General features: G+C 47.2%; 2 protein-coding genes across 2 annotated transcripts; both read right to left on the minus strand.

The window, feature by feature from the left end:
* Nucleotides 1-696: 696 nt before the first annotated feature.
* Nucleotides 697-4404, minus strand: LOC146753990 (uncharacterized). Its single transcript, XM_085530749.1, has 2 exons — nt 3006-4404; nt 697-2598 (listed from the first exon to the last, which is right to left on the minus strand). Exon 2 carries the CDS (start codon nt 2379-2381, stop codon nt 897-899), a length of 1485 nt encoding a protein of 494 aa, XP_085386875.1. The 5' UTR covers nt 2382-2598; nt 3006-4404; the 3' UTR covers nt 697-896.
* Nucleotides 4405-12382: 7978 nt separating this feature from the next.
* LOC146753991 (uncharacterized) lies at nt 12383-27344 on the minus strand. Its single transcript, XM_085530075.1, has 13 exons — nt 27267-27344; nt 26300-26951; nt 25479-25516; nt 24528-24574; nt 23812-23898; nt 22719-22763; nt 22113-22169; nt 20771-20822; nt 19833-19901; nt 19667-19732; nt 18054-18183; nt 17211-17449; nt 12383-13995 (listed from the first exon to the last, which is right to left on the minus strand). Exons 1-12 carry the CDS (start codon nt 27342-27344, stop codon nt 17376-17378), a joined length of 1395 nt encoding a protein of 464 aa, XP_085386201.1. The 3' UTR covers nt 12383-13995; nt 17211-17375.
* Nucleotides 27345-27411: the final 67 nt, after the last annotated feature.

Consider the following 27411-nt stretch of genomic DNA (forward strand, 5'->3'; position numbering starts at 1 on the left):
AGCCCAGGATTTCAATTCTGGGATGCTCCTGTGTGGAGCAGGGTGTCAGTCCCTTCCAGTGCAGGATATTCTGTGATTCTTTAATTCTTAACAGTAACATTATCATGAAGTCGTTCTTTTCACCTTGCATTAGTTCCTGGTTTGTGGAAGTTTCTTCAAGCTACCTAATAGTTATGACACGGTGAATCAGTTCGCCTCTGCTGGTGTCCTGGTTTCAGCTGACGGCCTGTTCCTGGTGCTGTGGGAGCCTGCAGTCCCCTTGCAGTGTCAGGACTTGGTGCTGTGCCTCCAGATGGGTCACAGAGCCCCAAGCTGCACCCAGGGCACGGCCACAGGGGAGGAGAAGCTCCAGCCAACTTGCCGGGGCTTCTCCTTGTCATGAATTAGACCAGTCCGGGGCGGGGGGGTGGGGGGGGAAGCGGCGTAAACAGGAGCGGCGCAAGCAGGAGCCGCAGGGGCGGTTACAAAACCCGGCAGCCCGCTCGACCCCGCTCCCGCACAGCGCCCCTCAGCAACATCCACCTTCCCAAACATTCACAAACTTTCTACAACCAACACAACGAACGAACATTTACAAACTTTTTACAATCCTCATCTGCACGTCCTCCTGTGCAACAGCACAGCTTCCATGCTGAGCCCATCTCCCCCCTCAATCCCCAGGAGGGCCCCCGTAGAGAAAGCTCTTAGGCACTTACTTTAGAAAAATAGAAAAATTTATTTATAGATAAAAAAATACATATTTAGAAATAGATAAAGAGACACACTTATTTATCTAGAAAAGAAAAAAAAACCCGTCTTTTTTGCAGAAGGTGCATTGTCCTTCTTCGACTTGTCGCTAAGGTGAATGAGCTTAGAAGCAATGTCCTGTGGCTTTTCATTCATCACGCACGCCTTCCCTAAAACCAAGGTACTATTTGCTCGGGCCACAGTGCAGGGCAGTATCGGAACACTAGTCTGGCAGTTGGAAAGCCAGGGCCTTTCACTTCGGCGTTCCGCTTGCTTTTGCCTCTGCTAGGGGACTTCTTCGACTGGGCCCGCTGCTTTTGTCCTTTGGGGCCTACCTCAGCCCAAGATGCCACGGATGTTGCAGACACATACGAGCTGGTAGATTCTTCCTCCTGGGACACTGCAGGCTTCGATGGACTGGCTGAGATAAGGAGGTTCTCACAGCGCTTCAACTTCAGGGAGCGGATGTGCAGCTCCAGGGTCTCGCGCTTCTCATTCAGGAATCGAGACCGACGGATGGGGAAGTATCCGTTAACCAGCTGGGATTTTGATGCCATGGTGCCAGCTGGGCGGGTGCGGGACATCCAACGCTGCCGCCACGTGGACTTCCGCACTAACTCAGGTAAGCAGCGAAGCTTTATCTCCAGGCATTTTCTGGCCACGTGCATGGAGAGCTTCCCAAAGGTCTTCGGACCGAGCTGCAGCTTTGAGATGACAGCATGCGCTTTGCTGACGCACTGGCTCCTGGATTTGATGTCAGTCACGCAAAAGCCTGCACAGTCTGTCTGACAGCTGGCATCCTTTATCTTTGATGTGTTGTCTGAGCCAGGAAGCGCTACGGTAGCTGTGGGATGCTCTTGCTCCTTGTCTGCTGCGTGGCTCGGAGGCAAAGCAATCTCTGCCGACTCCTGGGGGCAGCACTGCTTCTGGGGATGCTGCTGTGCCTGAGCCTGGCCCTGGCTGTGAGTCTGAGCCTTCTGCTGGATGGTCTTCCTGGCTTGACCCACGTCCCAGGGCAACAGAATATAGGGGGCGCATGGCATCAGTATGGGGAAATCTCCAGGGCTGGGTACACCACGGTCACTCTTCTGTTTCTTCTTGAGAACGCTGCCTGCAGTGCATTTGCCCTTGGCCTGGGTCTGCCCTGGCTTGATGGGCTTGGGCAGGACATGGCTGCATTGTCTTTCCCGTGCCAGCTGATGGGAGATCAAGAGCAATTTGGGCAGGGCGGCCATGCGCACTTCCAGGCTTTTCCGGGCTATATGGACCGTGAGGGCTCTGTAGGTATCAGCGCACCACAGGCATCCAGTGGGGCAGACTGGCAACAGCTTTGCCTGTGCTCTGCTGGCTACTTTCAAGGAGTCGATGTTGCCTTTTCCAGTGCAGCTTTGGATCTCAGCTGAAGTGCAGCAGTGACATGGCAGGCTGTTCCGCTCCACCAGCTCCTCCAGATCCTTCCAGGCTGCCTGCAGGAAGTCAGGGCCCAGCACAGGCCTGACCTCAGGCAGCTCCGACAGCAGCAGCTGCTGGAGCTCCTGGTCAGCCTTACTGCAGCGGCTCCATGGCTTGCAGTGTTTCTTGGCACCTGTAAAACAGGGAAGGTCACTGAGCCACAGGGCAACAGGAGCTCCAGAGATGCTCTGAGCCAGGCACATCCTTTTTAAATTAAACTATTAAAATTTAGAAGGAACATTGGTGCTGATACATGTGAACGATGAACAGGGCTTAGCTGCTCCCAGAGGCTCAGCCCAGCCTGGAGATGGATGCTCCTGGGCAGGCCTGGGGCATGGGCTGGCCCTCACAGGACCTACCTGGCTTCAGTGCTGCTGCTCGCTGCCACCATTTCCTCAACCGCAAGCGTCGTCTGCCGGCCTGCGGACACACGGACATGGCTCCTGAGTCATGCTCCTGGGTGGTCTCGAAAAACTGCTCCCGACTCCCCCAGCCCCAAATCCCCCAGATGCAAGTCATCCCCACCCTCAAAATATCCCCTACCTGCAGGTTTCGGGCTACAGTGAGCAGGATAACTCCGGCCACAAGAAACATGAGGCCGTAGAGAAGGGCAAGGGTTATAAGGACAACGAGAGAGCTGCTGTCAACCATCGCTAAACGCTGGTCACGACCGCAATGGCAGAGGCGGGTCACCTCTCTGAACTCACAGCTTGAGCACGATGACACCACAATGCTGCCCACCCGCCCTCGGAATTGTGACACGCTGCGGGGCGGAGCCTGAGCATGGGTTCTCTGCCTCCTCGTGCCCACCCCATGCCTGCACTCACCTCGTGCTGGCTGCCATCCTGTTACCAGGACTGCTCTCGGCTTGGGGAAGTATCAGCTGTGGAAGCACAACACACAGAAGTTGTGAAGCATGACCAGAAAAGAAACTGCCTGTAGCCAGTTAATGAGAGAAAGCTTGTGTGCTCGAACACCACATGCTCACTGTATGCTAAGCAATCAGTGGTAGAAGGGCTTTACAGCTTTATTGCTGCAACCAATCAGAGGAATTATGGTTATGAGAATTACTCTTTTTCCAATAAAGTGTCTCTGCTATTCAATCCTGGAGTGGCTGAGTCCGTTTCTCCCAGTAAACAGTGACACCAATGTGATATCGGGACCAGCACAGCGACGCAGAGAGAGACCTCAGCAGGAGCGGGTCAGCTGGACTGACCTGGGATAAAGAAATCGCTGGTCATTGGAGTGGTGAACACAACCGAGGGCAGGATGGGGTAGAGCACATTTGCTGAAGAACAGGCAATTAGCGGACCCCTCCTGCATATCCTCACTAAGAGAGAGGTTAAGCATTGTGCTGCAAGGGTCTGCTGGCTGATGGCATCGTTCAAAGCCAATGGATTGTTTGCTACAGCTGGCAATACTGTAGCCAGAATATACTACAACAATATAACAACGGGCTGCAGATGCAATTTGGAAAGCTATAGGACAAGGAGGCTGGGATGCATCTCCTTGGGACTCATAGACTTGTGGATGTTCAGATTCCTCAGGTGCTCATGAACCTCATCTTTGCTTACAGTGAGGATGTAGATTCCGAAACCCCCTCCTACCAAACCCAAAGTTTGAGGGCTGTGTGGTGAGCAGTTATCAGAGAAGAGCGAGGCAAAAAAAGTTGCTGAGTTCCTCATCCTTCTCCTCGTCTGTTGTACAGGCCTGCGTGTGTCACTGACAAGGGGGTTACGCCCTCCTGGATTTTCTTTTTCTGGTTGAGGTACATGTAGAAGAGTTACGTGTTCTTTATGGCATCCCTTGTGGAGTTCAATTCAAGCAGGGTTTTGGCTTTCCTGAGCCTATCAACAGGCTCTGACTGATCAGGTGGCCTATAGTAGACACCGCTCACAAGGCTCCCTTTCCTGCCTTGGTCTCTTAACTGTCACCCATATGACTTCTTTAGGGACAGCTCTTCACATTCTGTTCTTTCCTGTGTAGGTAGCAATGCCCACTCCTTCCTTCCTCACCTGTGCCTTCTGAACAGCTTGTAGCCACCAATAGGCACACTCCTAACTTGCGGAATAAAACTCTATAATCCAGAGATGGGTTATAAAGCAGGTATGTTTATTCCAGCGCCGGGTGCAAGGGGGATAGCTCCACCAAACTTGCACCCCGAATTGTAAAATCGTGACACAGATATAGGTACATCTAATACAGAGTCAATGATTTCTTGGAGTTCTAATACATAGTCAATAGTTCTTGGAATTCTGATACATATTCAATAGTTCTTTAGCATGCAGACCCCCTCTTGTTCTTATCTGGGGGATGCAACTCCTCTTCTGGTATTTACAGTATCTATTCTCCTCCTTGCCTGATGTCGTCCAGTGAGGTCTCACTCCTTATCTGCATCCTCCCTGCTCTCCCAGGCCCCCCGTTTCTTTTACTTGTTACCTTTAAGTTTCCTTTACTTATTTCTATAATCTACCTTTAAGTTTCCCTTCCTTGTTTCTGTAAACTACCTTTAACTATCCCCCACCTAGCCCCCCTTTCTTCCGAATTCCAGTAGAGCATCTGTTTCCTGCTTCACTGTTCACTCCAGTCAAGATAATCATCCCACCAGGTTTTGGTGACAGCAACTATATTGTGGTTTTACAGGAGCACAGTAGCTTCCAGCTCCTCCAGTTTGTTTCCCAAGCTGTGTGCACTGGTGTAGAAGCTCTTCAGCTGGGTAGCTGGTCTTCTCACTTCCTTAAAAGATAACTCCTTAATTCCTTTTAGGTATTTCCCTTGATTTTCCCCGTTGGCTTCTCCTGTTGCCCCAGCACAGAATCACGGAATCACAGAATCACCAGGACTGGAAAAGACCCATGGGATCGCCCAGTCCAACCATCCACCCATCACCAACAGTTCTCACTAAACCACGTCCCTCAGTACAACTTCTCCCAGGTCTAATTCCTGAAAACTCAGCATGACAGGAGATAAGATCCAGAGGTACTGTGTTTATTCGGGGGTTTAAGGAGACCTGTAAAAAAACAGTAAGTAAAGAGCAGTGGAGGAAACGGTGCTTTGGAAAGGTGATTTCATGTAGGAGATGCTGGGGAGGGTGCAGAGGTCATCAGATCACTGTGATTTGCCTCCGGAACAGCATCTCTGCTTCCTGCAGGGGAAAACGTGCAAATTTGTCACTGAGACAGGTGCCAAGCACATACCCAGCACACAGCGCTGCTCAAGCACTTTGGTTTTGCAGAGGCTGCTCTTCGTAGATGTCGCGGAGTTCTCTCTAGAGCTCACTCCGTGACAGCGGGAACAAACCCGGGCAGGGAAGGAACAAAAGTACCTCCCCTCTCTAACTGCACGGTGCGGCGGCCAGGCCTGGCCCGGCTACGTGCGCTCGGAGGGAGGGGAAGGGAAGGAAGATTGCCATTGGATCTAGGAAGGAAAAATGAAAAAAAAAAAAAGAACGTTCTGAGAACGAGCGGCAGTTTAATGAACCCAATGACACTAAACAACGACGAGAGAGTTTCAACAAAGAGAAAAAAACTAAGTCCCAAACTCACCGGCGGGCTGTGGGAGGCTGAAAGGTACCTCCCATCCGGTGCTGTCCCCTCCCCCCATGCCCATTTAAGGCACCGAAAAGAAAAGCAAAGAGTGGAGGGAAGGGGGTCTGGACCATGCTCTCAGCCCAGGATTTCAATTCTGGGATGCTCCTGTGTGGAGCAGGGTGTCAGTCCCTTCCAGTGCAGGATATTCTGTGATTCTTTAATTCTTAACAGTAACATTATCATGAAGTCGTTCTTTTCACCTTGCATTAGTTCCTGGTTTGTGGAAGTTTCTTCAAGCTACCTAATAGTTATGACACGGTGAATCAGTTCGCCTCTGCTGGTGTCCTGGTTTCAGCTGACGGCCTGTTCCTGGTGCTGTGGGAGCCTGCAGTCCCCTTGCAGTGTCAGGACTTGGTGCTGTGCCTCCAGATGGGTCACAGAGCCCCAAGCTGCACCCAGGGCACGGCCACAGGGGAGGAGAAGCTCCAGCCAACTTGCCGGGGCTTCTCCTTGTCATGAATTAGACCAGTCCGGGGCGGGGGGGAGGGGGGGAAGCGGCGTCAACAGGAGCGGCGCAAGCAGGAGCCGCAGGGGCGCTTACAAAACCCGGCAGCCCGCTCGACCCCGCTCCCGCACAGCGCCCCTCAGCAACATCCACCTTCCCAAACATTCACAAACTTTCTACAACCAACACAACGAACGAACATTTACAAACTTTTTACAATCCTCATCTGCACGTCCTCCTGTGCAACAGCACAGCTTCCATCCTGAGCCCATCTCCCCCCTCAATCCCCAGGAGGGCCCCCGTAGAGAAAGCTCTTAGGCACTTACTTTAGAAAAATAGAAAAATTTATTTATAGATAAAAAAATACATATTTAGAAATAGATAAAGAGACACACTTATTTATCTAGAAAAGAAAAAAAAAACGTCTTTTTTGCAGAAGGTGCATTGTCCTTCTTCGACTTGTCGCTAAGGTGAATGAGCTTAGAAGCAATGTCCTGTGGCTTTTCATTCGTCACGCACGCCTTCCCTAAAACCAAGGTACTATTTGCTCGGGCCACAGTGCAGGGCAGTATCGGAACACTAGTCTGGCAGTTGGAAAGCCAGGGCCTTTCACTTCGGCGTTCCGCTTGCTTTTGCCTCTGCTAGGGGACTTCTTCGACTGGGCCCGCTGCTTTTGTCCTTTGGGGCCTACCTCAGCCCAAGATGCCACGGATGTTGCAGACACATACGAGCTGGTAGATTCTTCCTCCTGGGACACTGCGGGCTTCGATGGACTGGCTGAGATAAGGAGGTTCTCACAGCGCTTCAACTTCAGGGAGCGGATGTGCAGCTCCAGGGTCTCGCGCTTCTCATTCAGGAATCGAGACCGACGGATGGGGAAGTATCCGTTAACCAGCTGGGATTTTGATGCCATGGTGCCAGCTGGGCGGGTGCGGGACATCCAACGCTGCCGCCACATGGACTTCCGCACTAACTCAGGTAAGCAGCGAAGCTTTATCTCCAGGCATTTTCTGGCCACGTGCATGGAGAGCTTCCCAAAGGTCTTCGGACCGAGCTGCAGCTTTGAGATGACAGCATGCGCTTTGCTGACGCACTGGCTCCTGGATTTGATGTCAGTCACGCAAAAGCCTGCACAGTCTGTCTGACAGCTGGCATCCTTTATCTTTGATGTGTTGTCTGAGCCAGGAAGCGCTACGGTAGCTGTGGGATGCTCTTGCTCCTTGTCTGCTGCGTGGCTCGGAGGCAAAGCAATCTCTGCCGACTCCTGGGGGCAGCACTGCTTCTGGGGATGCTGCTGTGCCTGAGCCTGGCCCTGGCTGTGAGTCTGAGCCTTCTGCTGGATGGTCTTCCTGGCTTGACCCACGTCCCAGGGCAACAGAATATAGGGGGCGCATGGCATCAGTATGGGGAAATCTCCAGGGCTGGGTACACCACGGTCACTCTTCTGTTTCTTCTTGAGAACGCTGCCTGCAGTGCATTTGCCCTTGGCCTGGGTCTGCCCTGGCTTGATGGGCTTGGGCAGGACATGGCTGCATTGTCTTTCCCGTGCCAGCTGATGGGAGATCAAGAGCAATTTGGGCAGGGCGGCCATGCGCACTTCCAGGCTTTTCCGGGCTATATGGACCGTGAGGGCTCTGTAGGTATCAGCGCACCACAGGCATCCAGTGGGGCAGACTGGCAACAGCTTTGTCTGTGCTCTGCTGGCTACTTTCAAGGAGTCGATGTTGCCTTTTCCAGTGCAGCTTTGGATCTCAGCTGAAGTGCAGCAGTGACATGGCAGGCTGTTCCGCTCCACCAGCTCCTCCAGATCCTTCCAGGCTGCCTGCAGGAAGTCAGGGCCCAGCACAGGCCTGACCTCAGGCAGCTCCGACAGCAGCAGCTGCTGGAGCTCCTGGTCAGCCTTACTGCAGCGCCTCCATGGCTTGCAGTGTTTCTTGGCACCTGTAAAACAGGGAAGGTCACTGAGCCACAGGGCAACAGGAGCTCCAGAGATGCTCTGAGCCAGGCACATCCTTTTTAAATTAAACTATTAAAATTTAGAAGGAACATTGGTGCTGATACATGTGAACGATGAACAGGGCTTAGCTGCTCCCAGAGGCTCAGCCCAGCCTGGAGATGGATGCTCCTGGGCAGGCCTGGGGCATGGGCTGGCCCTCACAGGACCTACCTGGCTTCAGTGCTGCTGCTCGCTGCCACCATTTCCTCAACCGCAAGCGTCGTCTGCCGGCCTGCGGACACACGGACATGGCTCCTGAGTCATGCTCCTGGGTGGTCTCGAAAAACTGCTCCCGACTCCCCCAGCCCCAAATCCCCCAGATGCAAGTCATCCCCACCCTCAAAATATCCCCTACCTGCAGGTTTCGGGCTACAGTGAGCAGGATAACTCCGGCCACAAGAAACATGAGGCCGTAGAGAAGGGCAAGGGTTATAAGGACAACGAGAGAGCTGCTGTCAACCATCGCTAAACGCTGGTCACGACCGCAATGGCAGAGGCGGGTCACCTCTCTGAACTCACAGCTTGAGCACGATGACACCACAATGCTGCCCACCCGCCCTCGGAATTGTGACACGCTGCGGGGCGGAGCCTGAGCATGGGTTCTCTGCCTCCTCGTGCCCACCCCATGCCTGCACTCACCTCGTGCTGGCTGCCATCCTGTTACCAGGACTGCTCTCAGCTTGGGGAAGTATCAGCTGTGGAAGCACAACACACAGAAGTTGTGAAGCATGACCAGAAAAGAAACTGCCTGTAGCCAGTTAATGAGAGAAAGCTTGTGTGCTCGAACACCACATGCTCACTGTATGCTAAGCAATCAGTGGTAGAAGGGCTTTACAGCTTTATTGCTGCAACCAATCAGAGGAATTATGGTTATGAGAATACTCTTTTTCCAATAAAGTGTCTCTGCTATTCAATCCTGGAGTGGCTGAGTCCGTTTCTCCCAGTAAACAGTGACACCAATGTGATATCGGGACCAGCACAGCGACGCAGAGAGAGACCTCAGCAGGAGCGGGTCAGCTGGACTGACCTGGGATAAAGAAATCGCTGGTCATTGGAGTGGTGAACACAACCGAGGGCAGGATGGGGTAGAGCACATTTGCTGAAGAACAGGCAATTAGCGGACCCCTCCTGCATATCCTCACTAAGAGAGAGGTTAAGCATTGTGCTGCAAGGGTCTGCTGGCTGATGGCATCGTTCAAAGCCAATGGATTGTTTGCTACAGCTGGCAATACTGTAGCCAGAATATACTACAACAATATAACAACGGGCTGCAGATGCAATTTGGAAAGCTATAGGACAAGGAGGCTGGGATGCATCTCCTTGGGACTCATAGACTTGTGGATGTTCAGATTCCTCAGGTGCTCATGAACCTCATCTTTGCTTACAGTGAGGATGTAGATTCCGAAACCCCCTCCTACCAAACCCAAAGTTTGAGGGCTGTGTGGTGAGCAGTTATCAGAGAAGAGCGAGGCAAAAAAAGTTGCTGAGTTCCTCATCCTTCTCCTCGTCTGTTGTACAGGCCTGCGTGTGTCACTGACAAGGGGGTTACGCCCTCCTGGATTTTCTTTTTCTGGTTGAGGTACATGTAGAAGAGTTACGTGTTCTTTATGGCATCCCTTGTGGAGTTCAATTCAAGCAGGGTTTTGGCTTTCCTGAGCCTATCAACAGGCTCTGACTGATCAGGTGGCCTATAGTAGACACCGCTCACAAGGCTCCCTTTCCTGCCTTGGTCTCTTAACTGTCACCCATATGACTTCTTTAGGGACAGCTCTTCACATTCTGTTCTTTCCTGTGTAGGTAGCAATGCCCCACTCCTTCATTCCTCACCTGTGCCTTCTGAACAGCTTGTAGCCACCAATAGGCACACTCCTAACTTGCGGAATAAAACTCTATAATCCAGAGATGGGTTATAAAGCAGGTATGTTTATTCCAGCGCCGGGTGCAAGGGGGATAGCTCCACCAAACTTGCACCCCGAATTGTAAAATCGTGACACAGATATAGGTACATCTAATACAGAGTCAATGATTTCTTGGAATTCTAATACATAGTCAATAGTTCTTGGAATTCTGATACATATTCAATAGTTCTTTAGCATGCAGACCCCCTCTTGTTCTTATCTGGGGGATGCAACTCCTCTTCTGGTATTTACAGTATCTATTCTCCTCCTTGCCTGATGTCGTCCAGTGAGGTCTCACTCCTTATCTGCATCCTCCCTGCTCTCCCAGGCCCCCCGTTTCTTTTACTTGTTACCTTTAAGTTTCCTTTACTTATTTCTATAATCTACCTTTAAGTTTCCCTTCCTTGTTTCTGTAAACTACCTTTAACTATCCCCCTCCTAGCCCCCCTTTCTTCCGAATTCCAGTAGAGCATCTGTTTCCTGCTTCACTGTTCACTCCAGTCAAGATAATCATCCCACCGGGTTTTGGTGACAGCAACTATATTGTGGTTTTACAGGAGCACAGTAGCTTCCAGCTCCTCCAGTTTGTTTCCCAAGCTGTGTGCACTGCTGTAGAAGCTCTTCAGCTGGGTAGCTGGTCTTCTCACTTCCTTAAAGGATAACTCCTTAATTCCTTTTAGGTATTTCCCTTGATTTTCCCCATTGGCTTCTCCTGTTGCCCCAGCACAGAATCACGGAATCACAGAATCACCAGGACTGGAAAAGACCCATGGGATCGCCCAGTCCAACCATCCACCCATCACCAACAGTTCTCACTAAACCACGTCCCTCAGTACAACTTCTCCCAGGTCTAATTCCTGAAAACTCAGCATGACAGGAGATAAGATCCAGAGGTACTGTGTTTATTCGGGGGTTTAAGGAGACCTGTAAAAAAACAGTAAGTAAAGAGCAGTGGAGGAAACGGTGCTTTGGAAAGGTGATTTCATGTAGGAGATGCTGGGGAGGGTGCAGAGGTCATCAGATCACTGTGATTTGCCTCCGGAACAGCATCTCTGCTTCCTGCAGGGGAAAACGTGCAAATTTGTCACTGAGACAGGTGCCAAGCACATACCCAGCACACAGCGCTGCTCAAGCACTTTGGTTTTGCAGAGGCTGCTCTTCGTAGATGTCGCGGAGTTCTCTCTAGAGCTCACTCCGTGACAGCGGGAACAAACCCGGGCAGGGAAGGAACAAAAGTACCTCCCCTCTCTAACTGCACGGTGCGGCGGCCAGGCCTGGCCCGGCTACGTGCGCTCGGAGGGAGGGGAAGGGAAGGGAGATTGCCATTGGATCTAGGAAGGAAAAATGAAAAAAAAAAAAAGAACGTTCTGAGAACGAGCGGCAGTTTAATGAACCCAATGACACTAAACAACGACGAGAGAGTTTCAACAAAGAGAAAAAAACTAAGTCCCAATCTCACCGGCGGGCTGTGGGAGGCTGAAAGGTACCTCCCATCCGGTGCTGTCCCCTCCCCCCATGCCCATTTAAGGCACCGAAAAGAAAAGCAAAGAGTGGAGGGAAGGGGGTCTGGACCATGCTCTCAGCCCAGGATTTCAATTCTGGGATGCTCCTGTGTGGAGCAGGGTGTCAGTCCCTTCCAGTGCAGGATATTCTGTGATTCTTTAATTCTTAACAGTAACATTATCATGAAGTCGTTCTTTTCACCTTGCATTAGTTCCTGGTTTGTGGAAGTTTCTTCAAGCTACCTAATACTTATGACACGGTGAATCAGTTCGCCTCTGCTGGTGTCCTGGTTTCAGCTGACGGCCTGTTCCTGATGCTGTGGGAGCCTGCAGTCCCCTTGCAGTGTCAGGACTTGGTGCTGTGCCTTCAGATGGGTCACAGAGCCCCAAGCTGCACCCAGGGCACGGCCACAGGGGAGGAGAAGCTCCAGCCAACTTGCCGGGGCTTCTCCTTGTCATGAATTAGACCAGTCCGGGGCGGGGGGGAGGGGGAGAAGCGGCGTAAACAGGAGCGGGGCAAGCAGGAGCCGCAGGGGCGCTTACAAAACCCGGCAGCCCGCTCGACCCCGCTCCCGCACAGCGCCCCTCAGCAACATCCACCTTCCCAAACATTCACAAACTTTCTACAACCAACACAACGAACGAACATTTACAAACTTTTTACAATCCTCATCTGCACGTCCTCCTGTGCAACAGCACAGCTTCCATCCTGAGCCCATCTCCCCCCTCAATCCCCAGGAGGGCCCCCGTAGAGAAAGCTCTTAGGCACTTACTTATTTAGAAAAATAGAAAAATTTATTTATAGATAAAAAAATACATATTTAGAAATAGATAAAGAGACACACTTATTTATCTAGAAAAGAAAAACGTCTTTTTTGCAGAAGGTGCATTGTCCTTCTTCGACTTGTCGCTAAGGTGAATGAGCTTAGAAGCAATGTCCTGTGGCTTTTCATTCGTCACGCACGCCTTCCCTAAAACCAAGGTACTATTTGCTCGGGCCACAGTGCAGGGCAGTATCGGAACACTAGTCTGGCAGTTGGAAAGCCAGGGCCTTTCACTTCGGCGTTCCGCTTGCTTTTGCCTCTGCTAGGGGACTTCTTCGACTGGGCCCGCTGCTTTTGTCCTTTGGGGCCTACCTCAGCCCAAGATGCCACGGATGTTGCAGACACATACGAGCTGGTAGATTCTTCCTCCTGGGACACTGCGGGCTTCGATGGACTGCCTGAGATAAGGAGGTTCTCACAGCGCTTCAACTTCAGGGAGCGGATGTGCAGCTCCAGGGTCTCGCGCTTCTCATTCAGGAATCGAGACCGACGGATGGGGAAGTATCCGTTAACCAGCTGGGATTTTGATGCCATGGTGCCAGCTGGGCGGGTGCGGGACATCCAACGCTGCCGCCACATGGACTTCCGCACTAACTCAGGTAAGCAGCGAAGCTTTATCTCCAGGCATTTTCTGGCCACGTGCATGGAGAGCTTCCCAAAGGTCTTCGGACCGAGCTGCAGCTTTGAGATGACAGCATGCGCTTTGCTGACGCACTGGCTCCTGGATTTGATGTCAGTCACGCAAAAGCCTGCACAGTCTGTCTGACAGCTGGCATCCTTTATCTTTGATGTGTTGTCTGAGCCAGGAAGCGCTACGGTAGCTGTGGGATGCTCTTGCTCCTTGTCTGCTGCGTGGCTCGGAGGCAAAGCAATCTCTGCCGACTCCTGGGGGCAGCACTGCTTCTGGGGATGCTGCTGTGCCTGAGCCTGGCCCTGGCTGTGAGTCTGAGCCTTCTGCTGGATGGTCTTCCTGGCTTGACCCACGTCCCAGGGCAACAGAATATAGGGGGCGCATGGCATCAGTATGGGGAAATCTCCAGGGCTGGGTACACCACGGTCACTCTTCTGTTTCTTCTTGAGAACGCTGCCTGCAGTGCATTTGCCCTTGGCCTGGGTCTGCCCTGGCTTGATGGGCTTGGGCAGGACATGGCTGCATTGTCTTTCCCGTGCCAGCTGATGGGAGATCAAGAGCAATTTGGGCAGGGCGGCCATGCGCACTTCCAGGCTTTTCCGGGCTATATGGACCGTGAGGGCTCTGTAGGTATCAGCGCACCACAGGCATCCAGTGGGGCAGACTGGCAACAGCTTTGCCTGTGCTCTGCTGGCTACTTTCAAGGAGTCGATGTTGCCTTTTCCAGTGCAGCTTTGGATCTCAGCTGAAGTGCAGCAGTGACATGGCAGGCTGTTCCGCTCCACCAGCTCCTCCAGATCCTTCCAGGCTGCCTGCAGGAAGTCAGGGCCCATCACAGGCCTGAGCTCAGGCAGCTCCGACAGCAGCAGCTGCCGGAGCTCCTGGTCAGACTTACTGCAGCGGCTCCATGGCTTGCAGTGTTTCTTGGCACCTGTAAAACAGGGAAGGTCACTGAGCCACAGGGCAACAGGAGCTCCAGAGATGCTCTGAGCCAGGCACATCCTTTTTAAATTAAACTATTAAAATTTAGAAGGAACATTGGTGCTGATACATGTGAACGATGAACAGGGCTTAGCTGCTCCCAGAGGCTCAGCCCAGCCTGGAGATGGATGCTCCTGGGCAGGCCTGGGGCATGGGCTGGCCCTCACAGGACCTACCTGGCTTCAGTGCTGCTGCTCGCTGCCACCATTTCCTCAACCGCAAGCGTCGTCTGCCGGCCTGCGGACACACGGACATGGCTCCTGAGTCATGCTCCTGGGTGGTCTCGAAAAACTGCTCCCGACTCCCCCAGCCCCAAATCCCCCAGATGCAAGTCATCCCCACCCTCAAAATATCCCCTACCTGCAGGTTTCGGGCTACAGTGAGCAGGATAACTCCGGCCACAAGAAACATGAGGCCGTAGAGAAGGGCAAGGGTTATAAGGACAACGAGAGAGCTGCTGTCAACCATCGCTAAACGCTGGTCACGACCGCAATGGCAGAGGCGGGTCACCTCTCTGAACTCACAGCTTGAGCACGATGACACCACAATGCTGCCCACGCGCCCTCGGAATTGTGACACGCTGCGGGGCGGAGCCTGAGCATGGGTTCTCTGCCTCCTCGTGCCCACCCCATGCCTGCACTCACCTCGTGCTGGCTGCCATCCTGTTACCAGGACTGCTCTCGGCTTGGGGAAGTATCAGCTGTGGAAGCACAACACACAGAAGTTGTGAAGCATGACCAGAAAAGAAACTGCCTGTAGCCAGTTAATGAGAGAAAGCTTGTGTGCTCGAACACCACATGCTCACTGTATGCTAAGCAATCAGTGGTAGAAGGGCTTTACAGCTTTATTGCTGCAACCAATCAGAGGAATTATGGTTATGAGAATTACTCTTTTTCCAATAAAGTGTCTCTGCTATTCAATCCTGGAGTGGCTGAGTCCGTTTCTCCCAGTAAACAGTGACACCAATGTGATATCGGGACCAGCACAGTGACGCAGAGAGAGACCTCAGCAGGAGCGGGTCAGCTGGACTGACCTGGGATAAAGAAATCGCTGGTCATTGGAGTGGTGAACACAACCGAGGGCAGGATGGGGTAGAGCACATTTGCTGAGGAACAGGCAATTATCGGACCCCTCCTGCATATCCTCACTAAGAGAGAGGTTAAGCATTGTGCTGCAAGGGTCTGCTGGCTGATGGCATCATTCAAAGCCAATGGATTGTTTGCTACAGCTGGCAATACTGTAGCCAGAATATACTACAACAATATAACAACGGGCTGCAGATGCAATTTGGAAAGCTATAGGACAAGGAGGCTGGGATGCATCTCCTTGGGACTCATAGACTTGTGCATGTTCAGATTCCTCAGGTGCTCATGAACCTCATCTTTGCTTACAGTGAGGATGTAGATTCCGAAACCCCCTCCTACCAAACCCAAAGTTTGAGGGCTGTGTGGTGAGCAGTTACCAGAGAAGAGCGAGGCAAAAAAAGTTGCTGAGTTCCTCATCCTTCTCCTCGTCTGTTGTACAGGCCTGCGTGTGTCACTGACAAGGGGGTTACGCCCTCCTGGATTTTCTTTTTCTGGTTGAGGTACATGTAGAAGAGTTACGTGTTCTTTATGGCATCCCTTGTGGAGTTCAATTCAAGCAGGGTTTTGGCTTTCCTGAGCCTATCAACAGGCTCTGACTGATCAGGTGGCCTATAGTAGACACCGCTCACAAGGCTCCCTTTCCTGCCTTGGTCTCTTAACTGTCACCCATATGACTTCTTTAGGGACAGCTCTTCACATTCTGTTCTTTCCTGTGTAGGTAGCAATGCCCACTCCTTCCTTCCTCACCTGTGCCTTCTGAACAGCTTGTAGCCACCAATAGGCACACTCCTAACTTGCGGAATAAAACTCTATAATCCAGAGATGGGTTATAAAGCAGGTATGTTTATTCCAGCGCCGGGTGCAAGGGGGATAGCTCCACCAAACTTGCACCCCGAACTGTAAAATCGTGACACAGATATAGGTACATCTAATACAGAGTCAATGATTTCTTGGAATTCTAATACATAGTCAATAGTTCTTGGAATTCTGATACATATTCAATAGTTCTTTAGCATGCAGACCCCCTCTTGTTCTTATCTGGGGGATGCAACTCCTCTTCTGGTATTTACAGTATCTATTCTCCTCCTTGCCTGATGTCGTCCAGTGAGGTCTCACTCCTTATCTGCATCCTCCCTGCTCTCCCAGGCCCCCTGTTTCTTTTACTTGTTACCTTTAAGTTTCCTTTACTTATTTCTATAATCTACCTTTAAGTTTCCCTTCCTTGTTTCTGTAAACTACCTTTAACTATTAGGAAGGAAAAATTAAAAAAAAATGAACGATGTGAGAATGAACGGCAGTTTAATGAACCCAATGACACTAAACAACGACGAGAGAGTTTCAACAAGGAGAAAAAAACAAAGTCCCAATCTCACCGGCAGGCTGTGGGAAGCGAGAAGCTTCCAACCATGCCGCCTCCTCTCAGAGCGAAACCCCGTCCTCTCCCCCCATGCCCATTTAAGGCACCGAAAAGAAAAGCAAGGAGTGGAGGGAAGGGGGTCTGGACCATGCTCTCAGCCCAGGATTTCAATTCTGGGGTGCTCTTGTGTGGAGCAGGGTGTCAGTCCCTTCCAGTGCAGGATATTCTGTGATTCTTTGATTCTTAACAGTAACATTATCATGAAGTTGTTCTTTTCACCTTGCATTAGTTCCTGGTTTGTGGAAGTTTCTTCAAGCTACCTAATACTTATGACACGATGAATCAGTTCACCTCTGCTGGTGTCCTGGTTTCAGCTGGACAGAGCTGATTTTCTTCCCAGTGTCTGGTACGATGCTGTTTTGGCTTAAGGAGAAAAACAATGTTGGTAGCACACCGGTATGTCACCTGTTGCTGAGCAGCACCTCGGACTGTCCTGCCAGCAAGGGGCTGCTGCTGACACAAAATGCTAGAACGGGACAGAACCAGAACCACATCTTTACTACCACACATACTGTAATTCATGGCCTCTTTTCACATACAAAAGTAACAGGTCTTTTTGCCTATTGGTACTTCTGCAAAGCGAAATGAATTCACCGGCATAAATTAAGCCTAATTCAAGATGCTAGAATTTTATTGTGTTTAATCTAGACCATAAGAGCCAACCTTTCAACAGTAGGTGAGCTGGGATTCTTAGCAGGGCTCAGGAGTTTAACTGTGCAGTAGACTGGAAGCAGAAAAAGGTACTACTACAACATGGTGTGTCATTCAGTCCTTCTTATCACAAAAACTTGCAGATTTAAGCACAAGACTGCATCTTATAGTCCAGTGTCAACTGTTTTCATGCTTGTCTGTCACAGTTCCTATGAATACTTCTTTGATAATCTCTTTATTCAGGTTCCTACCTGCAAAGAGAAAAAAGATTAGCTAATTGTATTGTAGAGCATATTACAAAAATCCATTCCTGCAAGCAGAAGCCTGTAAGGTTTCTCACCAGAGAAGATACTTACTCTACCAATGAGTTAAAATAGTACTTTATCAAAACTAAGCTGCAGGAAACCACACTAATTTTATTTACAAAAACAGATTTCAAGAAATACGCAACTCAGCATTATAAGATTTTCCGAAACGAACCTGACTTTGTACGCATTAATGACTTCATCATCTTCACAGTTATTGATTATGTGATCAAATACTCAAAGCATTCCCACGAACGTATTAGCAATTATTTGTTTTTAAAATAATCCCCAGTATGCTTACATAATTTCTGAGTACCTGGTATTTTATTTTATTCAACTACAAAGGACAGCACAGCTGCTCTCAGCTGCTTTAAGAAAGTGCAGGGGGGTTTCATGGACAGAGCATGCACTGAAGGTTACACAGAACATCATAACTGCAGTTACTCTGACTAGTACGGGGTGGCTGCTTCTCACTGAACAGGTTAACTGGACTGCTGCTGAAAGAAAAAGCTCCTTAAAGTTACAGAAAAAGGCACAAAGTTACTCATACCAATTAAAACGAGTCTATTGGTTCTTTTTTCATCTTCATTCCATTCTGTTGCAGTCTCTTCCAGACCATACAGCTCATGGACACCTTGGACTATCTCTTGATGAGATTTGCCTTGAATAGATACGAGTCCCTTATCAGAAAAATAATTGTTAGAGTATATAAACAAACCTTTAAAAACAAAATACGTATAGGGGAAATAAATAAATAAATAAATAAAAAACAACAAAAACTTTACAAGTACACAAAGCAGGGAAAAGCCTCTGACAAATATGCAGAGGTTGATCAAAATAACAATGCAACAGAGTCATCTCTTGTAACAACCATTCTTACAATTAATAATTATACTTTGCTATACTCTGCCTTCAGCTTCTCATTTGGACGGTTACCTGGAATATTTGTGCAAATTTAAATGTCATCTCCTACCATGCCACTTTGATTGTATGTATGATATATGTCTCTATGAAAGCCTCATCACCTGTCCAAGGTGATGTAAAATAGGCAAAAATGCTGAGTCTGTTCCCACTGAGTTCTCATGCTTAACACTTACACTGTCTTGAAACAGAATCTCTGAATAGCAGAGAAAGAACAAATATCTGTGTGGTGAAATGACTAGCAATGGAATTAACAATGGAATACTTTCTAAACTAAGTCCATTAACTCACATGCCAAACGTTGCACTAAAAGAGTTTTCATCACTTGAAAACTGTCTAAAATATAATGTAAACATTACTTCGATCCCAAAGCTCAGTACAACAGAAGCATACTTCTAATCAGCAGTACAGCTAATGAGTACAACAGACAGCTTGAAGTGCATCAGCACTGCCGGCTTTATGCTGCTGTTGTTCTACTTGTCAAGAAAGAAACCTTTCTTCCAGTGAAGTAGAAATAATTACCTTGCTGCCTGTGACACACATATGTTCTCAGGAAACAAATCACAGCACATTTGATTGTTTTCCTTAGACCTTGTCTAATCAGACAATCGACTTTTTTATCATTTACTTAGCTTTGTGGTTTAAGGAAAATGAAAGTACATCCTCAAGCATCACCAACGTTCACCTCAGAACTATGCAATGAATCGTACACGGGGATGAATACACTCATGTGTAAATCACATCTTTAAAACTGCAGTCTGATGTAATCAAAAAATTTTAGGTGGACCATCACTAGCATTGTGCTGCATTGTTACACTCAATTAAACTTCTGTTTATTATGCCAATAACTGTAATCATGGACAGAAACCTGTAACTACATCCCTAGCTAAGGAGCCATCTAGGTGAAATGGATGAGACCTTTCAGAGCAAAGGAGGGGAAAACAACATCACCTCCTTTCACTTATGTCCTGATCATTAATCCTGTCCCACTCATGTTTGGGATTGCAAGTCTCCCCTTTCACTACACAGCAAGTAGTACTGTGGTTTGCTTCTCTGTCAGCTACCTTGAGTGGTCTCATTGGCCAGCAGCTATTTAAGTGTCTCTACAGGGATCAATGACAAACTGATGTTCTCTCTTTTGTCTGCTCTTTGACCTGTATGTGGCTGACAATACACTGCAGTATCTTTCCATTTAAAAAGAGGGAAAGCACAAAACAAAGAGGTTGGAAGTTTCAGGCAAACCTTCAGTCTTATGACATCCATGGTACATCCAGTCCTATCTTTCACATTCTTTTCCCACAGAAGATTCTACAAAGAGGAAAAATGTTTTCACAAACAGAACAGCGTAAGACGATTTTCTACAAAAGGACAGTGATTTCGCACTTGACTGCGATGTATTCATATTTACCTGTATAAAGAGATTAAGGTTTTCTTCCTTAATACTTCCTAGGACTTCAAGTGTTACTGTCACTATGTCCTGTAAATGGAAAGACACACAAGACAGACAAGATAGATGCTTAAAAGCAGCATTTAGCACAGAACTAGTTATACTCTAAAGGAGTGACAGGCCAGACCCTTTCCCCTTCAATTATTTATTAAAAATCAAAACCACAAAACAGACAGAATACTGTATTTTCTCTCTAAATAAAACACAATCACCAAGATAAAAATGCAATTTGAACTGTAATATGCAAGGATTGTTTTATTGCACAGAGCAAGAGAGAAGATTCTACCCTGACATAAATAAAAGCTGGCTTACATATCTGGAAAAACAAAGCATTTCACATTCCTAACCTTCTAGCACACGTGCGATTATAGGATTTATATCAAATTTATAGGAAAACCTAATTCACTGTTACAGGTTGATCTGTTGAGTTTCTGTGTAAAAACGAAGGGAAGCACTCACAGAATGTGTCTCTCTAACACCTTAATTCATGCAAAGTTGTGAACAGCAACTCCCCAATATCTACAAACACTGACATCATTTCGACCTACGGGATAAATATCAGGTGTAAGTATAGGGCTCAATTCTCAAATCTCAATTGCTCCATAAGGGCAAACATTGAAAAGATATTACTTGTCTGTTGGAGTAATGCTCTCCATGTACAAGAACACTGTTTCCAACAATAGAACTCTTAAACCATATTTGAAAGCAGAACTCAGTATATACATTTACTATCTATCTATATCAAAGTACATGGCATTCAGTGTAATATTATAGAGATTTAAACATACTATTCTCTAATTGAAACCTTCTGAAAAAATAAGATGATTAGTATGCCATGGCTGCAGTTATCCTGAACTATCTTCTAACAGCGAGACTGAAGCAGTGCTTGTTGTAATTACCTTGTCGAGATGTGCATCTGTTGTCTTCATACTCTCGAATTTTTTCTGCAAGCTGTAAACAAGCAGATGTTGCATTTGCACTGGATGGATGCAGTGTCATTATCTCAAACAAGATCTACACAAACTCTTCAGTACTGCAGACCAAAACTAAAGTGCTGTTATCAAAGTAATTTTCAACTGTTAATTCAGCTTTAATCTCAGAATAGTTATGTTTAATTATGTTTGTTTGATCTTTCAAATGATCTGTGATAGGAAGTCTGCCACAGCTTAACTGCTGGAATTCCACTGTCAATTCTCTAATTTGACTATAGTAATGTACAGAACAATTACGGATTTCCTTTCTAGACTAGGAAAAAAATTCTGACCTATGAGTGATAAAGCAAGGAGTGACCTATTGGATGGTCATTTCTGGTTGGATTCAAGCTGTCCTTGGGCCAAGAGAGTCTGTTATGGTTAGAAACGCTTTGTTCTAACTCAGCTGTCAGTGTCTTACAAGAAAGACTTAGGAGACCCATTTTCACAACAAGGCTAGGAGTACGACCTACTGACTTTTAACCATCATAGAGTAAGTCGCCATGGACTTCTATCTACATTTTAACCTCTTACATCTTTATAAAACAATAAAGTAACTTCTGACATCTGTGGGATGATTTGTTGGGCATCACTTCTTGAAACTATGTTAGGAAGTAAAAAATGAACAAAGCCATTGCTTCTAAGAGTAAAATGTGCAGTATAAAATGAAGTGAAATACTATACACCGCTTTCTACTTAACTCATTCCCAAAGCTAATTCCCACTGCACACTGTGCAGTGGTTGCTAATTTAAAGCTGAGCCTCTTAGTCATAAAAGAACCAGAGGACATGACGGATCCAGGAACACGCTGAACAACATTTCCAAGGCTTAGGTTGTTGTGGAACTCAGAGTTTCCTGTGAAAACTAAGGTCTCCAGTTCATCACAATGTAAAGCAAGAAAAAAATTAAATCCTCTGAGTTTTAAGAGAACCAGAAAAAAGCACTGAGATCTTATTGATTAGTAGTAGTACTAATGGACAACTTAAAGCCTCAACAAGGGAAACGGGGGGAAAACGCCAAACAATCATGGGTGCTTTGGCTCTCATTTCATTTTACAAACCCTACAATCTTTTGCTGCATGTATCTCAAGTGGAAAAACATCCTCTTTCTATTACTTCTTACTCTTACTGAGAATTGTAAACCAGTGTCTGAACTAGAACATGGAACAGAAATTCAGATGCAGACTCTGCCTAAATGTAAATGTACCTACTTCATGCGTGTATCTATGCAATGAGCATTACTTTTAATAAAAGTGAAATTATTGCCATACCTGATTCCAGATAGACTGTCTAAAGCATGCAGGTCCGGCACATTGGAAAGATCAACTCTGCACAGATAGGGAGAGAAAGAAAGCTTTGTATTTTCACTGCATGTAAGAATTATGTGTACTGAAGCTTCGATTACTCATTTTTAAACATATAAATAATTGTTCATGTTTGTTGTTTTTTTTTCCTGATCTCTTATTCCAATGCAAAGCACCAGAAGCTAGCCCTATTTTCACATGTCAGCAGTCAGTGCTATCTACCATGGAGTAAAGCAGCTTTCAGCTGTACAGTAATATGGGAGCATAAAAAGAGAATTTTAGTGAATACAGTTAAAAAATAAATTAATACTAAAAAACAAACAAACAAACAAACAAAAAAAACCACACAAGAATCTGTTTTCTGAAAGATGTGATTTGTATTGGATGCCTAAGTGTTATCTAATTCTCTGATGGGAACAATCGTTCTGTACCTCTTTGAACACAAGCACACATTAAAACACAGTACAGGTAGGTATGCATGTGCACAGCCAACAGATCATAATGAAAGCTTTGTAAAAATAATGTCAGTGGGACAGGATTTGGTACTTGTTGGAATACAGGTTAATCTAATACCTCGACCTTTGTGTCTCCAAAATTTCAACAAGTCCATTTATTGACCTAAAACAAATAGAAAAAAGCAAAATGAGGTGCAAACGCAACTGTAATATATCGATTGAACAATTTAACAATGTAGAGCAATACAAGAAACATAACGACATCTCTCACACTGTTACTAAACGTTTTACAGTCCAAGAGGCATCAAGAAAAAGTTTGCTTTTGTGACATTCTATATCCGAACCAAGGTCAAAATTCACAACTTCTGACAATAAAATATTACTACTGAACATAGCATTTTTCTTCTCCCAGTACAAACTGCAAGGTTAAGAATTCTCAAGAGTCTGAACCACAAATAACGTTGCAAAGTATTTCTCAATATTCCATTTTGTCTGTCAGGGTACTGAGAAAGATGGAACACACCTTTGAACACTGCTTTGATTCAGCCCATTGGTTCTTTTACATCCATGACAATTATTCAGATATCTTCCATACCCCTTTATATTTGCTAATAAACATGTATGGACTAGCAGACATTGCCCCCTGTAGTTAACTCAGACAAATGGCAACAGCTGCCCAATAGTATAAGAATGTGAGCACTTAAGACAAAGGTCTATTATAAGGCATTTTTTAGGCCTAATTTAGCCAAGGAAACGGTGTGGAGTTGCACCAGAAGAGGGTCAGGTTGGGTACTGGGAAAAGGTTCTTCACCAGAGGGCGGTAGACATGGAACAGCCCCAAGCAGCCAGAGTTAAAGGAACATTTGGAGAAAGCTCTCAGACATAGAATTGGAATTTTGGGTGGTCCTGAGTAGAGCCAGAGGTTGGAGTCAATGGTCCTTGAAGGTTCCTTCCAACTTAAGAGCATTCTTTGATTCTATTCTATAATTCTACACTTCTGAGCAGGTAACATCAAATCTTACTTAGGCAAGCTGATAAGACTGTGGAAGCACAGAAATGCACTGGAAACATCTCCAGAAAGGGGCAGACTCTTTTTCACTGCTTTCTCACTGCTCTTTTTCACTACACGATCTGTTGGAACAATCATGAGATCTAATTTCTAATACCATTTGAGCATGTACAATGTCACGGTTATACCAGAAATTTCATACCTGACAGTTGTTCTGACTTTATTCAATTCTTCCCATGACACCAAATCCGTTTTATTGACGATTACAAGATCAGCTAATGCAACCTGCCTATGCATTTGGAAAAAGAAAAAAGGAACACCTTGAACAAGCAGCTTTTTGTAAGGCAGAAGCAGTATGTCTCTCATAGCACTGTAAAATTACTAGATTGTTAGTACAAGAAGGCAAACATTAACCAAACCATCAGCCAACTAAAACATCATGGAATGACTACAGTATTAGCTTCTAGAGGTTACTTGTGGCTTGTGCATTTCAGGAGACAAAAGTAGCAGCAGCCAGTGACATGAAAGACAAGCCATGGCCACTGAAATGTTTACAAGCACAGCATGCTGAGGCTTTTTCACTGCTAGCAAAAATGTATAGCTAATGGTGAGGAGACTATACTGAAAACTGTTTTTGTAGCTGAAAGTTGAGCTTCTATCAACCTGTTATTTCTACTCTATCTGTTGTAGTTTCCATGGAAAAAAAGAGGAGGCATTATTTTCAGATCAACCTACTTATTAGAAAATTCATATCTAAGCAGAATGATCAAATGAAGTACAGAGTAATTTTTGTTTTCTACCTTTGTTTAAAAGCAAGGGAGGGGAAAACCTTAGAAAAGAAAAAGAATCAATTTTGAATGATCTTCCGCACAGTGCAGTCACTGACTATGATTAAAAAAGTGGTTTTGATATCCATACCGAGATGCTTCGTTGACAAGGCCTTCTGGCTTCTCCTCTCTCAAGTGCTAGACAATAATTAAAACAACTGGATTAAGCATGTTTAAAAAATGCTCAAATTAATTTGCATTTAAACTATGCCAAAATCATTTTACACAATGTATGATTTTCATTCATACTGCTTAAGTTACTACATTGTAAGGAACTGTTTTTATGGCCAACTATAAATGAAAAAGCTAGAAATGAAAAACTATTTCTGCACTTACCAATCCTCACTGTTCTGTAGGTCTGTTCTTTCAGTACACTTTACTTAGATGCCTCTGTTACCTGACATTTTATTCTACTTTCAGGCAACTAAATCATCTGTTAATCCGATCCAGTATGTAGTAGTCCAACCCTCTAACCTCTCCTCCCCGTACCTGCCATTACAGTCATTAAATTACCTGACTTACAACCTTAAGTCACTTGTTACCACACTGGTGTCAGAGTGTGTTCTTACTCCTCCTGCTGCTAGTAATACGGATCAATGACAGTCTTGAAGACAAAATTCTCCCTCTACTTTAATAGCAATGCAAAAATCTATTTGAAATACAACCAAGATTCTTGAGTGAAATGATAAAACCTAGAACAAAACTATTGTCGTGAACCTGCTTTACCAGGATTGGACTTGATGATCCCCAGTTGTCCATTCCAACCCCCACAGTTCTGAGATTCCATGAATCACATGTCAAGTAACCTGACAACTCTTTGCAGAGATGCTGCTGCATTGGTAAGAAGCTGAAAATTGCATGCTTATCAGTTCTTTGTTCCTGTTCAAAACACAGTACTAGTGAGCCACAATAAACGAAATATATCCTTATTTGTTCTAAGAATTAAAGCAATTGTAAAAAAAATTAACCAAAATGAACATCATTGCAACAGCTGTTCTGGGTAGCAGTTTATCTAAAACATGTGGGAAATCCAGTATCTTACCTGCAATCCATGCTTTGCATAAACAACAGATACAATACCTAAAGGGAGAACATTAAAATGGAGTAAAACCATTAGCTGCTTTAAGCACTCCTTTCCACACAACTATCATCACATTTGAAATCATTTATAGTATTTTCAGAACTCCCAGCATATCCCAGCACAGCACTTGTCACCTGATTAGTTTGCCTTATTAACTCATACCTGTAGCTAAAAAAAGTCCACCAAACTAGGCTAGAGAAATTCTTATTTTTTGCTTGTTTTAGTGAATTGAAAAAGCTCTTCCAGTACAGAAGCAACAAAACAAGTAACTGGACCTCTGACAAGAAATCTGAGGATATGAAAACCAAGATTACGTCTCTAAATAACAGTCATTAAATTACCTGACTTGCAACCTTAAGTCACTTGTTACCACACTCGTGTCAGAGATATGTTCTTACTCCTCCTGCTGCTAGTAATACGGATCAATGACAGTCTCTAAGACAAAGTTCTCCCACAAATTCCATAGCAATGCAAAAATTTATTTGAAATACAACCAAGATTCTTGAGTGAAATGATAGAACCTAGAACAAAACTATTGTCGTGAACCTGCTTTAGCAGGATTGGACTTGATGATCCCCAGTTGTCCATTCCAACCCCCACAGTTCTGAGATTCCATGAATCTCAGAATATCAAGTCACATACGACTCTGAGACAGGCACCTCCTTTCTAAATAAAACTCTTAAAGGTTAAAAGGAACATTGGTGCTGATATATGTGAACCATGAACAGGGCTCAGCTGCTTTATCTCCAGGCATTTTCTGGCCATGTGCATGGAGAGCTTACCCCGTTGGCCGCGGCCATCTGGACGACGATCTCGATGGCCGTCTTGCTCAAGTAGCGGCCGTCGCTGCCCACCACCATGGTGCAGCCCTGGCGGTCGCGGAGATCGACGGAGGAGAGCAGGCTCTGCACGAAGCTGGGCAGGTAGTTGCGCTGGCTCTCCAAGAGCCCCGTGGGGCGCCGCAGCCCCCCGCCGCCCGTCGGCCGCTGGTCCTCGTAGGGCGTCGTCTGCACCGTCAGCACCGGGATGGGGTTCCTCTCCATAGCGATGCCCGGTGCCGCCCGCCCGGCCGCGGCTCCACTGCGGAGCGGCGGCCTCACACAGGCTCCCGGTCGGAGCCAACGGCGGGGCGAAGAGAGGCGGTTCCGTCCGCCTCAGCGGCGCGGGCTCGGGCTCCCTGACGGCCGGCCCCCGCGGGACGGAGGCGGGTCGGCTCGCCCCTCGGAGGCCCGGGGGGCGGTGGGACAGCGGCGCAGCGGGGGTGCCTGGGAGGGCGCGGGGTCGCGCCGCCCCTTCCCCGTTCGGCGGAGCCCCGCCGGCGCCGCGCTGCGCGCAGGGACGCGCGGGACTTCCCAGAGCCGTGCCGTCTGCAGGATGCCCACTGCTCCCAAGGCTGATCCCAGGGAGCCCTCCTGCTGGAGGGGACACCTCCCTCTAGACCAGCTTGCTCAAAGCCTGCTCACGCTTCTTTTCATGCAGTCTAGGCTACTGTTGGCCTTCTGGGCTGCAAGCACGCATTGCCAGCTCATATTGAATCTTACCTCAACCCACAGCCCCACAGCCCTCTCCTCAGGGCTGCTCTCAAGCCATTTCTCTGCCCAACATGTATCTGTACTCAACGCAGGGGCAGGAAAAAAAGGTTCAGACAAGCTTAAGAGTGATGACTTCAGGGATGCCACATCTGTTTTTCCCAGTGCTTTCTCTTCATCAAAGGTATGTTATGACACAGCCTTCTTTATCTTCCATCACCCTTTCCCAGGAGTGCTGCAGGCCATGTTTCCTGCACACTGGTAGCTTGGGCACAATGCAGCCTTCCACGTTTAACATTCATAGCTTTCCTTTTTCTTTTTCTTTTTCTTTTTTTTTTTTTTTCTGCTACCTTATTGCACTGTCT

This window comes from Coturnix japonica, chromosome Z (assembly GCF_054131305.1).
Source record: "Coturnix japonica strain WE chromosome Z, WE-NBRP24, whole genome shotgun sequence".
NCBI lineage: Eukaryota > Metazoa > Chordata > Aves > Galliformes > Phasianidae > Coturnix > Coturnix japonica.